We start from the raw sequence: 14,075 nt of genomic DNA, 5'->3' as shown, positions 1-14,075 counted from the left end.
CACAGTCAAGACCTACAGCTCTGCATAGGAGGAAGCTCATGTTGATTATTGATGATTGACTATTGATTATTTATGATTTATGGTGCTGTGTTCATGGTTCCAGGTGAAGAAGGCGTTCTTCGCTCTGGTGGCCAATGGCGTGCGAGCAGCTCCTCTGTGGGAGAGCAAGAAGCAGAGCTTTGTGGGTAAGACGACCTGAACGCTACCAGACATGCTCAGTGTGTTCCTGCCTCAGTAACGGCGATCAATACGCATTATTGATAACAGCTATTGGTAGAGATCGATACGCATTATTGATAACAGCTATTGGTAGAGATCGACACACATTATTGATAACAGCTATTGGTAGAGATCAATACGCATTATTGATGACAGCTATTGGTAGAGATCAATACGCATTATTGATAACAGCTATTGGTAGAGATCGACACACATTATTGATAACAGCTATTGGTAGAGATCAATACGCATTATTGATGACAGCTATTGGTAGAGATCGACACACATTATTGATAACAGCTATTGGTAGAGATCGATACGCATTATTGATAACAGCTATTGGTAGAGATCGACACATTATTGATGACAGCTATTGGTAGAGATCAATACGCATTATTGATAACAGCTATTGGTAGAGATCGACGCACATTATTGATAACAGCTATTGGTAGAGATCAATACGCATTATTGATGACAGCTATTGGTAGAGATCAATACGCATTATTGATGACAGCTATTGGTAGAGATCAATACGCATTATTGATAACAGCTATTGGTAGAGATCGACACACATTATTGAGAACAGCTATTGGTAGAGATCAATACGCATTATTGATGACAGCTATTGGTAGAGATCAATACGCATTATTGATGACAGCTATTGGTAGAGATCAATACGCATTATTGATAACAGCTATTGGTAGAGATCGACACACATTATTGATAACAGCTATTGGTAGAGATCAATACGCATTATTGATGACAGCTATTGGTAGAGATCGACACACATTATTGATGAAAGCTATTGGTAGAGATCAATACGCATTATTGATAACAGCTATTGGTAGAGATCGACACATTATTGATGACAGCTATTGGTAGAGATCAATGCGCATTATTGATAACAGCTGTTGGTAGAGATCAATACGCATTATTGATGAAAGCTATTGGTAGAGATCAATGCGCATTATTGATAACAGCTGTTGGTAGAGATCAATACGCATTATTGATGAAGCTATTGGTAGAGATCAATACGCATTATTGATGACAGCTATTGGTAGAGATCGATACGCATTATTGATAACAGCTATTGGTAGAGATCAATACGCATTATTGATAACAGCTATTGTCAGAGATCAATACGCATTATTGATGAAAGCTATTGGTAGAGATCAATGCGCATTATTGATAACAGCTGTTGGTAGAGATCAATACGCATTATTGATGAAGCTATTGGTAGAGATCAATACGCATTATTGATGACAGCTATTGGTAGAGATCGATACGCATTATTGATAACAGCTATTGGTAGAGATCAATACGCATTATTGATAACAGCTATTGTCAGAGATCAATACGCATTATTGATGAAAGCTATTGGTAGAGATCAATACGCAATATTGATGACAGCTATTGGTAGAGATCAATACGCATTATTGATGACAGCTATTGGTAGAGATCGACACACATTATTGATAACAGCTATTGGTAGAGATCGATACGCATTATTGATAACAGCTATTGGTAGAGATCGACACACATTATTGATAACAGCTATTGGTAGAGATCAATACGCATTATTGATGACAGCTATTGGTAGAGATCAATACACATTATTGATAACAGCTATTGGTAGAGATCGACACACATTATTGATAACAGCTATTGGTAGAGATCGATACGCATTATTGATAACAGCTATTGGTAGAGATCGACACACATTATTGATGAAAGCTATTGGTAGAGATCAATATGCATTATTGATAACAGCTATTGGTAGAGATCGACACATTGATGACAGCTATTGGTAGAGATCAATGCGCATTATTGATAACAGCTATTGGTAGAGATCAATACGCATTATTGATGAAAGCTATTGGTAGAGATCAATACGCATTATTGATGACAGCTATTGGTAGAGATCGATACGCATTATTGATGACAGCTATTGGTAGAGATCAATACGCATTATTGATGACAGCTATTGGTAGAGATCGATACGCATTATTGATAACAGCTATTGGTAGAGATCAATACGCATTATTGATGAAAGCTATTGGTAGAGATCAATACGCAATATTGATGACAGCTATTGGTAGAGATCAATACGCATTATTGATGACAGCTATTGGTAGAGATCGACACACATTATTGATAACAGCTATTGGTAGAGATCGATACGCATTATTGATAACAGCTATTGGTAGAGATCAATACGCATTATTGATAACAGCTATTGGTAGAGATCAATACGCATTATTGATAACAGCTATTGTCAGAGATCAATACGCATTATTGATGAAAGCTATTGGTAGAGATCAATACGCAATATTGATGACAGCTATTGGTAGAGATCAATGCGCATTATTGATAACAGCTATTGGTAGAGATCGACGCATTATTGATGACAGCTATTGGTAGAGATCAATACGCATTATTGATAACAGCTATTGGTAGAGATCGACACACATTATTGATAACAGCTATTGGTAGAGATCAATACGCATTATTGATGACAGCTATTGGTAGAGATCGACACACATTATTGATAACAGCTATTGGTAGAGATCGATACGCATTATTGATAACAGCTATTGGTAGAGATCGACACACATTATTGATAACAGCTATTGGTAGAGATCAATACGCATTATTGATGACAGCTATTGGTAGAGATCAATACGCATTATTGATGACAGCTATTGGTAGAGATCAATACGCATTATTGATAACAGCTATTGGTAGAGATCGACACACATTATTGAGAACAGCTATTGGTAGAGATCAATACGCATTATTGATGACAGTTATTGGTAGAGATCAATACGCATTATTGATGACAGCTATTGGTAGAGATCAATACGCATTATTGATAACAGCTATTGGTAGAGATCGACACACATTATTGATAACAGCTATTGGTAGAGATCAATACGCATTATTGATGACAGCTATTGGTAGAGATCGACACATTATTGATGAAAGCTATTGGTAGAGATCAATACGCATTATTGATAACAGCTATTGGTAGAGATCAACACATTATTGATGACAGCTATTGGTAGAGATCAATGCGCATTATTGATAACAGCTGTTGGTAGAGATCAATACGCATTATTGATGAAAGCTATTGGTAGAGATCAATACGCATTATTGATGACAGCTATTGGTAGAGATCGATACGCATTATTGATGAAAGCTATTGGTAGAGATCAATACGCAATATTGATGACAGCTATTGGTAGAGATCAATGCGCATTATTGATAACAGCTATTGGTAGAGATCGACACATTATTGATAACAGCTATTGGTAGAGATCGATACGCATTATTGATAACAGCTATTGGTAGAGATCGATACGCATTATTGATAACAGCTATTGGTAGAGATCAACACACATTATTGATAACAGCTATTGGTAGAGATCGACACACATTATTGATAACAGCTATTGGTAGAGATCGATACGCATTATTGATAACAGCTATTGGTAGAGATCAATACGCATTATTGATAACAGCTATTGGTAGAGATCAATACGCATTATTGATATCAGCTATTGGTAGAGATCAATACGCATTATTGATAACAGCTATTGGTAGAGATCAATACGCATTATTGATAACAGCTATTGGTAGAGATCAGTACGCATTATTGATAACAGCTATTGGTAGAGATCAATACGCATTATTGATAACAGCTATTGGTAGAGATCAATACACATTATTTATAACAGCTATTGGTAGAGATCGACATGAAAACACAAATATTGTTGTGAAATTTGTGAGTCATGAATCTGTTTCTGTTTCAGGAATGTTGACAATCACAGACTTCATCAACATCCTGACCAGATACTACAAATCGCCCATGGTAACACAACACACACACAGAGACACACACAGACACACCATGATGGATTGATTCCAGGTGTTTCCACTGTGAACCAGAACCAGGTCTGACCTCACCTGTCTCCCTCAGGTGCAGATCTATGAGCTGGAGGAGCATAAGATCGAGACGTGGAGAGGTAGGAAGATGTTCTCATCTAAGAAACCGGTGTTGTTCTAGAACCCTACTAACCACACAACGTCCATGTCCACAGAGCTGTACCTGCAGGAGACCTTTAAACCCCTGGTCCACATCTCACCTGACGCCAGGTACCTGTCTCTGTGTGTGTCTATGTGTGTGTCTGTCTCTGTGGGTTACTGTGTCTACCGTCGTCTCTGAATAATTTATTATCAGCTGAAAATAAACTGAGTACGAGGTAAACAGGAAGTAAGAACAGGAGGGAGGAGGTAAACAGGAAGTAGGAACAGGGGGGAGGTAAACAGGAAGTAGGAACAGGAAGTAAGAACAGGGAGGAGGTAATCAGGAAGTAGGAACAGGAAGTAAGAACAAGGAGGAGGAACAGGGAGCAGGAGAACCACAGCATGACTCCTCATGTCTCCTCCTTGTCTCCTCCTTGTCCCCTCCTTGTCTCCTCACGTCTCCTCCTTGTCTCCTCATTGTCTTCTCCTTGTCTCCTCCATGTCTCCTCCTTGTCTCCTCATTGTCTCCTCTGTGTCTCCTCTGTGTCTCCTCCTTGTCTCCTCTGTGTCTTCTCCTTGTCTCCTCCTTGTCCCCTCCTTGTCTCCTCTGTGTCCCCTCCTTGTCTCCTCTGTGTCTCCTCCTTGTCTCCTCTGTGTCTCCTCCTTGTCTCCTCCTTGTCCCCTCCTTGTCTCCTCTGTGTCTCCTTGTCTCCTCTGTGTCTCCTCCTTGTCTCCTCCTTGTCCCCTCCTTGTCTCCTCTGTGTCTCCTCCTTGTCTCCTCTGTGTCTCCTCCTTGTCTCCTCCTTGTCCCCTCCTTGTCTCCTCTGTGTCTCCTCCTTGTCTCCTCTGTCTCCTCCTTGTCTCCTCCTTGTCCCCTCCTTGTCTCCTCTGTGTCTCCTCCTTGTCTCCTCTGTGTCTCCTCCTTGCCTCCTCCTTGTCTCCTCCTTGTCTCCTGTGTCTCCTCATGTCTCCTCCTCCTTCTCTCCTGTGTGTCTCCTCTTCTCAGTATTTTCGACGCCGTGTACTCGCTGATAAAGAATAAGATCCATCGTCTGCCGGTCATCGACCCGGTCAGCGGGAACGCCCTCTACATCCTGACGCACAAGAGGATCCTCAAGTTCCTGCAGCTCTTCGTGAGTCCACAGCCCGACACACAACACAAAAACACATACAACAACCTAAATGTAACACAACAAACACAAAAACATGTACAACAATCTGAATGCAACACAACACAACCAAAATGAGACACAAAACGACCAAATGACAACAAAATGGGTGTAAAGTGACAAAACTATGACAAAAACAATGACAAGATGTAGCCCAACCAGACGGAGGTGTGTGTGTGTGTATCTGTTGTGCATCAGGTGTGTGAGATGCCCATGCCGGCCTTCATGAAGCAGACTCTGGAGGAGCTCGGGGTCGGGACGTACAACAACATCGCCTACATCCACCCAGACACACCTCTGATCACGGCACTCTCCGTCTTCACGCACCGCCGGGTGTCTGCGCTGCCTGTAGTGGATCACCACGGTAACACAACAACACACACAGCAATGCAACAGCACGCTAACACACAAAGCTCACCCTGTGTGTGTGTGTGTGTGTGTGTGTGTGTGTGTGTGTGTGTGTGTGTGTGTGTGTGTGTGTGTGTGTGTGTGTCTGCAGGTAAGGTGGTGGATATCTACTCCAAGTTCGACGTCATTGTGAGTACTCCTGGTGACCCTGCAGCACTGCTTGTTGTTGTGTTGGTGGTCGTGGTAAACCTGTGTGTGTCTGTGTGTGTTAGAACCTGGCGGCTGAGAAGACCTACAACAACCTGGATGTGACGGTGACGCAGGCCCTCCGCCACAGGTCGCAGTACTTTGAAGGAGTCATGAAGTGCAACAGACTGGAGACGCTGGAGACCATCGTGGACCGCATCGTAAAGGCCGAGGTATCGTCATGTCATCTCTGCTGTGTTGTTCCGACGATGAGCAGAGGAGAGAGGATAGTTAAACATCTACAGGATAAGGAGATGGTAGGAGCTCCAGGAGAAACCAGCTGGAGGTTCTGGAAGCAAACGTCTTCCAGAACCTCCAGCTGGTTTCTACCAGGACCTGGATGACTGAGAACCTCCTCAGAAGTATGAGGAGACAACATGAGTTTAGAGCTTAAACATCTGAGGAAACATGGAGATGGAAGAACACCTACAGGATGAGGAGACTAAACCACCACAAAGAGACACAAAACGACAAAAACAAGACACAAACTGACAAAAACGGGACACAAAATGACAAAAACGAGACAAAACGACAAAATTTAGACACAAAACGACAAAGCGAGACACAAAGTGACAAAAATGAGACTCAAAACGTCAAAGTGAGACACAAAACGACAAAATGAGACTCAAAACAACAAAATGAAACACAAAATGACGACAACAAGACAGAAAACAACAGAAAATAGACTCACAATGACCAAGAGATACAACTTTCATGAAACTACTAGGCCTGGACCTGAATATCTGAATATTCGGTCGTTACAGTGGTATCTGAATATTTATTTTGAGATCAGAATATTCGGATTCCCCCAGACGATGTCGCGCCATCTGTATTCGGTTCGTCCCTTCGTCCCCCCGTCGGACGATACGAATATTCGGATATTAGTCATTCAGAAAACAAACTGCTATTGAGGCCAGCCCTAGAAACTCCATGAAGGAAGAACAAACCAGACTAAAGACCACAGGGACACACACTGTCCCAGAGAAAGTCCACAAAGAAGACACAACTAAGAGACACGCAATAAGAACACCACAAAGACATTTAGACCTTCAGGAGACGATTTCACTTTGACATGAAAGGTGATTTAAAACGACCAAGAAGCTGCACGAGAACACCTCTAGCGCCGTAGGACAACATGAAGATGACCCCTGATAACCAGTGATAGATAGATAAACTATGATTGATGGTCAGTGGTTGATTATCAGTGATTGATTACCAGTATGTTTGTGCTGCAGGTTCACAGGCTGGTCGTCGTTGATGAAGAGTCTCGTATCATCGGAATCGTCTCTCTTTCAGACATCCTTCAGGCCCTGGTCCTCACTCCTGCTGGTACTAACACACACACACACACACACACACACCCACATAGACACTGAGGGTGCTTTCACACCTGTTAGTCCGCTAGAGTGGTTCGTTTGGACCCAAAAGTTGTTACAATGTTGCTATTTTCAACTGGTTCGGTTCGCATTCACACCAGTGTTTTCGCCGTTGAACCTACTCCAATTAATGTTATATCTCCCCCCAGTCGTTTGGCGGCGCTGTTTACAAAACAAGGTGTTTACGATGACGTAGGTGTACGCTGATTGGCGCAGCATGTGAAGAGGGAAAAATCCCGAAAGCTACGGAAGCTCCCGTAGACCAAAAAGTCCCGCACCTCCCGAAAGTGGTCTCGGTGCGGTTCGTTAGTCCGAACCAAAAAAATCTGGTATGCTTTCACATCAGCCCAAACGAACCGTACTTGCAGGTGTTGCGGACTCCAGTCCGCTTTAAGCGGACTAAAAGACGTAGGTGTGAAAGCACCCTGAGACACACACACACACACACACACACACATAGACACCGAGACACACACACACACACACACACATACAGACACACACACACACACACACACACAGATTTTAAACTTCAGACAAAATCAATGTAAAGAGACCTCTCACCTGCCTGTCTGTCTGTCTGTGTGTTTGTCTATTTGTCTGCCTGCCTGTCTGTCTGTCTGTCTGTCTTCTGTCTGTCTGCCTGTCTGTTTGTGTGTCTGTCTTCTGTCTGTCTGTCTGTCTGTCTGCAGGTCTGACCAGGAAGGAGTCTCTTCCTTCACAACCAACAGCTTTGGACTCAACAGATCCTGAGACAGTGTATCATACTGGACTGGACCAGGACCAGGACCAGGGACTAGACCAGGACCAGGGACTGGACCAGGAGACAGATAGAGACACAGAAACAGAAGCTGCAGAGACCTGCCAGCAGGGTGAGACAGTAGAGAGGGAGATAGCAGAGGGGGAGACAGCAGAGGGGGAGACAGTAGAGGGTGAGACAGCAGAGGGTGAGACAGCAGAGGGTGAGACAGAAGGGGAGACAGCAAAGGGTGAGACAGTAGAGGGGGAGACAGCAGAGGGGGAGACAGTAGAGGGAGAGACAGTAGAGGGTGAGACAGCAGAGCGGGAGACAGTAGAGGGGGAGACAGCAGAGGGGGAGACAGTAGAGAGAGAAACAGTAGAGGGTAAGACAGTAGAGGGTGACACAGTAGAGGGCGAGACAGTAGAGGGGGGGACAGCAGAGGGGGAGACAGTAGAGGGTGAGACAGTAGAGGGTGAGACAGTAGAGGATGAGACAGCAGAGGGGGGGACAGCAGAGAGAGAAACAGTAGAGGGTAAGACAGTAGAGGGTGACACAGTAGAGAGCGAGACAGTAGAGGGGGGGACAGCAGAGGGGGAGACAGTAGAGGGTGAGACAGAGCAGGAGGCTGAGGGGGAGGAGGGGGAGGCAGCGTGACATCATGCGTCTCTCTGGACTCGACCACCACAGAAGAAGGGAGAGGATGGTTTTTATTGGCCGTCAGCTGGACGGGCCTCGATTGAACAGCTGTTCTGTGGGCGGAGCCGGTGGGTGACTGATATGTGCTGGAACCAATCAGAGACCTCTGAGGAGGAGCGAGGATGAGGTCAGAGGTTTGGTTCTGGAGGTTTCATGGATCAATCTGATCTGGTTCGTGGAGATTCATAGTTTAGAAAACAAGGAATGAACATCTGAATGTCAGACAACTCTCCGCAGTAATCAGATTACTTCTGTCTCTGGTATCGGATTACTAACTACAGGTTAAATTCAGGCTCCACAGCAGGAACTCAGTGGAACTAAAGTGAGGTTCTTTGGTTCCTCCTTCAGTCCTCCTCAGCATGGAGGAAACCAGAGTCCACTCATTTCTTCTCTGTGTTCTTCAGCGGCTCTTTGCTGGAGGGGTTCTGTTGCTCTACATTTCTCTGGAGAACACCTCAAAGGTTCTGCTGGCTTCAGGACTCACACTGTCCAGGTCCTGGTTCCACTTGGTTCTAGTGGAGAAGCTCTGATGTGATGTTGTTCTCTGGATGTTCTCCTGCTGGAACGTTCCTCTTCTTCATCTGGTCAGCCAGGATTCTGGTTCCTCCTCAGACCTTCATGCTGCTTCTAGAAATGTCTTCAACACCTTCTGACCTCATGCAGCCCCAGATCATCACACTCCCACCTCCGTGCTTCACTGTCAGGACTCTGCATCCACTGTGGTAGTCCTGGTCAGGTTCTCACCAAACATCTGGACTCCATCTGAGCCCAACTCATTGATCTTCATCTGACCAAAGAATGTTCTCCAGCATCCATCAGGCTTCTTCTCATGTTCTTCAGCAAACTTTCATCTGGAAGTTTAGTTCTGAGCAGCAACCAGGTTTAGTTCTGGTCCTCCGTCCATAGAGGTTGATGTTCTGAAGGTTCCTCACACTGTCTGAGCTTCACACTAACTCTGGTTTCCATGAAGAACCCCTGAGCCAAGTCTGAAGCAGCTGCCATCTGTTTTTACAGCTGGATGGAGGAAGTAGTTCACCGTCTGTGGAGTCATTTTAGGAGCTCTGATTAGTGGAACTATGACTCCTTCTAGACCTCCTGATTAGTGGAACTATGACTCCTTCTAGACCTCCTGATTAGTGCTACTATGACTCCTTCTAGACCTCCTGATTAGTGGAACTATGACTCCTAGACCTCCTGATTAGTGGAACTATGACTCCTTCTAGACCAGGGGTCCCCAAACTTTTTCCTGTGAGGGCCACATAACTTTTCCCTTCTCTGATGGGGGGCTGGGGTCAGTTTGTAACAGAAAAAGTGCCACGATCACAGGGGTGCCTAAACGTAAACATTTATTGTTTTCCAGAAAGCCACACATAACCAAATATTAATAACCCTTTCTGGGATCTTTACAGAAAAAAAGTCAGGAAATAAATAATAACACTATTAATGAAATACATAACGCTATTTATGAAATAAATAATAACCAAATAACCCTCTCTGGGATCTTCACAGAAAAAAGTCAGGAAATAAATAACACTATTTCTGAAATAAAATTACACTATTTAGGAAATCAATAAAAATCAAATAACTCTCTCTGGGTTCTTCACAGAAAAAGAAGTCAGGAAATAAATAACACTATTTGTGAAATAAGTAATAACCAAATAATCCTCTCTGGGTTCTTCACAGAAAAAAATAAAGTCAGGAAATATATAATAACACTATTTATGAAATAAATAATAACCAAATAACCCTCTCTGGGTTCTTCACAGAAAAAAAGTCCATGGAACATTAACTTTCTGTTGTGCCGAGCACAATCTTAACAGGTAAAAGTTCAGCTTAGTTGTCAGAGCAGAATCTCTTACTTAAATGACTCATATGAAAAGTCTCCACGAATAAAAATGAGCAGCTGCGCTGTGTCCTGCACGTCCGTGCTCTCATCCAGTGCTAATGAAAAAAAGTCAAATTCTTTCGTCTTCTGCTGCAGCTGGGCAAATACATTACCCCCGATTTCTTCAGTGCGTCTGGTGATTGTACTCGCCGACAGAGTCACGGCATTAAAGACATCTTTCTTCTCGGGACACACCTCGTCCACGACAGCATTCAAACATTTCTTGACAAATTGTCCATCAGTGAAAGGTTTACCGCTGCTTGCTATCAGTTGAACAACCTGAAAGCTGGCCCGAACGGATGACTGGTTCAGCTGAGCTTGGCGTACAAATGTATTCTGCTGAGCTAACAGTCCACTTTTTAGCTTTGAGTTTGTCTGCTCGCATTTGGCCTTGCAAGCGATCATACTTGTCTTTGTGACGGGATTCATAGTGTCGGCGCAGATTGTATTCTTTGAATACCGCCACCGCCTCTTGACAGATGAGACAAACAGCCTTTTCTTTGCATTGAACAAAAAAATAATCATTTGTCCACTGCAGGTTAAATACCCTGCATTCTGAATCAGTTTTTCTCTTACCTAACCTTTTCGCCATTATTCCGTTTTATTTGACAGGGGCGAGTCTAGACTGCAGAAGGGTGGACTAGAATGTCACGTTCTATGTGTGTATTTGTCTCGATCGCGTGGCCAGACTGAAAAAAAATCATAATGCGTCTCTGATATTGTTCAAGGGGCCGGACCAAATGTGGAGGCGGGCCATATCCAGCCCGCGGGCCGTAGTTTGGGGACCACTGTTCTAGACCTCCTGATTAGTGGTACTATGACTCCTAGACCTCCTGATTAGTGGAACTATGACTCCTTCTAGACCTCCTGATTAGTGGTACAATGACTCCTAGACCTCCTGATTAGTGGAACTATGACTCCTTCTAGACCTCCTGATTAGTGGTACTATGACTCCTTCTAGACCTCCTGATTAGTGGTACTATGACTCCTTCTAGATCTCCTGATTAGTGGTACTATGACTCCTTCTAGACCTCCTGATTAGTGGAACTACGACTCCTTCTAGACATCCTGATTAGTGGAACTATGACTCCTTCTAGACCTCCTGATTAGTGGTACTATGACTCCTTCTGGACCTCCTGATTAGTGGTACTATGACTCCTTCTAGACCTCCTGATTAGTGGTACTAAGACTCCTTTTAGACCTCCTGATTAGTGGTACTATGACTCCTAGACCTCCTGATTAGTGGAACTATGACTCCTTCTAGACCTCCTGATTAGTGGAACTATGACTCCTAGACCTCCTGATTAGTGGTACTATGACTCCTTCTGGACCTCCTGATTAGTGGTACTATGACTCCTTCTAGACCTCCTGATTAGTGGTACTATGACTCCTTTTAGACCTCCTGATTAGTGGTACTATGATTCCTTTTAGACCTCCTGATTAGTGGTACTATGAGTTTGTGTTTTCAGAACAGAGGTGTTAAACTAGAAGTAATCTGATTACTCTGAGGTGACTGTCATTTCCTTTATAAACCATCCGTCTCTTCAGTCAGGCAGCTGGTTTTTATATTTTCTGCTTGTACTGGTGTCCAACCCATCCTGCAGCTTCTATTTATTTGTCCTGTGATTCAGTAAGACCAGTCTGAATTAAAGAACAGGAATATTAAATGAACGTGGATCCATGAAGCCCAACCAGAAATTGCCGAAACCTGCAGCAGAACCAACAGAACCTCTAAATGACCCACATTCCCCCAGCGGGCCCCTCTGTGATGTCATCACACGGGGACCGTTGTAGTTCCTCGTCCAGTCTCTGATTGGTTGAGGGAGTTTTAAACGGACGAATCGCTCTAGTAATAGTTCCTGTTCCAGATATGGGATGTTTATCTGAGGGGACGTGTCCTCGCTCTGTGTGCAGATTGTACCTGTATCGTTTTCCTGACAGAAACACTTTAAACTTTGGTTGTTCTTTAGGTGTGAAACTCTAAAAATGTTTGTACAAAGATGGATTCTACTGTTAAATGAACGTATTTATAAATTGGAGACGATTCACTGCTCACTTTGGACCAATCACATTTGAAACACATTTAATAATAAGTCTGACTTTATATTCTATATTAATATATACGCATCAGTGTTTTGTCCAGCGTGCCCATGGGGACTCTGGGAAATGTAGTGCTTTAAGCTAGCAGGTAGCAGCAGGAGCGTTTCCAAGGAGACACATCTGAGACATCTCTTGAAATGATCAATAAAACATCCTGATGATTCGTCTTCTGGTCTTCAGCTTCACGTTCAGCTTCTCACCACGGTGAAGAGGAGGAGGAAACGAAAACAGGTGAATTTAATGGTTCTCTAACTTTCTGATTCACTTGAACGTAACTTCTGACTTTAATCCCAGCAAACATTCATCTGGAAGGACTTGAAAATGGTCAAAAGTTATTAAGAATTATAAAAAAAATGTCACAAAGCCTAGATGCAGATGGAAACTGTTAGCCTAGCTTAGCACAAAGATTAGATGTAGATGGAAATTGTTAGTCTAGCTTAGCACAGTGACTAGATGTAGATGGAAACTGTTAGCCTAACTTAACACAAAGACTGGACACAGAGGGAAACTGCTAGCTTAGCTTAGCATGAAGACTGGATGTAAAGGGATACTGTTAGCTTTGCACCAAGACTAGACTGAGAGAGAAACTGTTTGCCTAGTTTAGCATGATGAATGGACCCAGACGGAAACTGCTAGCCTAGCTTTGCACAATGACTAGATGTAGATGGAAACTGTTAGCCTAGCTTAGCACAAAGACTCACTGTAGATGGAAACTGTTCGCCTAGCCTAGCACAGTGACTAGATATAGATGGAAACTGTTAGGCTAGCTTAGCACAGTGACTCACTGTAGATGGAAACTGTTATCCTAGCTTAGCATGAAGACTGGCTGTAGATGGAAACTGTTGGCCTAGCTTAGCATGAAGATTAGATGTAGATGGAAACTGTTAGCCTAGCTTAGCACAGTGACTCGCTGTAGATGGGAACTGTTAGCCTAGCTTAGCATGAAGACTAGCTGTAGATAGAAACTGTTAGCCTAGCTTAGCATGAAGATTAGATGTAGATGTAAACTGTTAGCCTAGCTTAGCACAGTGACTAGATGTAGATGGAAACTGTTAGCCTAGCTTAGGATGAAGACTGGATGTAGATGGAAACTGCTAGCCTAGCTGAGCACGAAAATTGGATGTAGATGGAAACTGTTAGCCTAGCTTAGCACAGTGACTAGCTGTAGATGGAAACTGTTAGCCTAGCTTAGCATAGCCTAGCTTAGCATGAAGACTAACTGTAGAAAGCCCCACCAAAGCAGAGGAAGCCCATTTGTGTAATTTCCA

At 43.4% G+C, this 14,075-nt stretch overlaps 1 protein-coding gene across 14 annotated transcripts in view; it reads left to right on the top strand.

Annotated features, from left to right (window-relative positions):
- The window catches only part of LOC111588686 (5'-AMP-activated protein kinase subunit gamma-1-like), a 34,302-nt gene extending 21,328 nt beyond the window's left edge, over window positions 1-12,974 (top strand). For all 14 annotated transcript variants that reach the window (XM_055007002.1, XM_055006999.1, XM_055007000.1 and 11 more), the window contains 10 exons: window positions 104-185; window positions 4,032-4,090; window positions 4,199-4,244; window positions 4,320-4,374; window positions 5,252-5,378; window positions 5,613-5,778; window positions 5,914-5,951; window positions 6,035-6,181; window positions 7,244-7,337; window positions 8,077-12,974. In XM_055007002.1, the coding sequence (XP_054862977.1) occupies window positions 104-185; window positions 4,032-4,090; window positions 4,199-4,244; window positions 4,320-4,374; window positions 5,252-5,378; window positions 5,613-5,778; window positions 5,914-5,951; window positions 6,035-6,181; window positions 7,244-7,337; window positions 8,077-8,780 (1,518 nt within the window). In that variant the 3' untranslated portion in view covers window positions 8,781-12,974. The remainder of the gene's footprint in view (window positions 1-103; window positions 186-4,031; window positions 4,091-4,198; window positions 4,245-4,319; window positions 4,375-5,251; window positions 5,379-5,612; window positions 5,779-5,913; window positions 5,952-6,034; window positions 6,182-7,243; window positions 7,338-8,076) is intronic.
- Window positions 12,975-14,075: the final 1,101 nt, after the last annotated feature.

This window comes from Amphiprion ocellaris, chromosome 22 (genome assembly GCF_022539595.1).
Source record: "Amphiprion ocellaris isolate individual 3 ecotype Okinawa chromosome 22, ASM2253959v1, whole genome shotgun sequence".
Classification (NCBI taxonomy): Eukaryota; Metazoa; Chordata; class Actinopteri; family Pomacentridae; genus Amphiprion; species Amphiprion ocellaris.
Note: the sequence above shows the minus strand (reverse complement) of the source record. Positions and strands in the feature narration are given on the sequence as shown.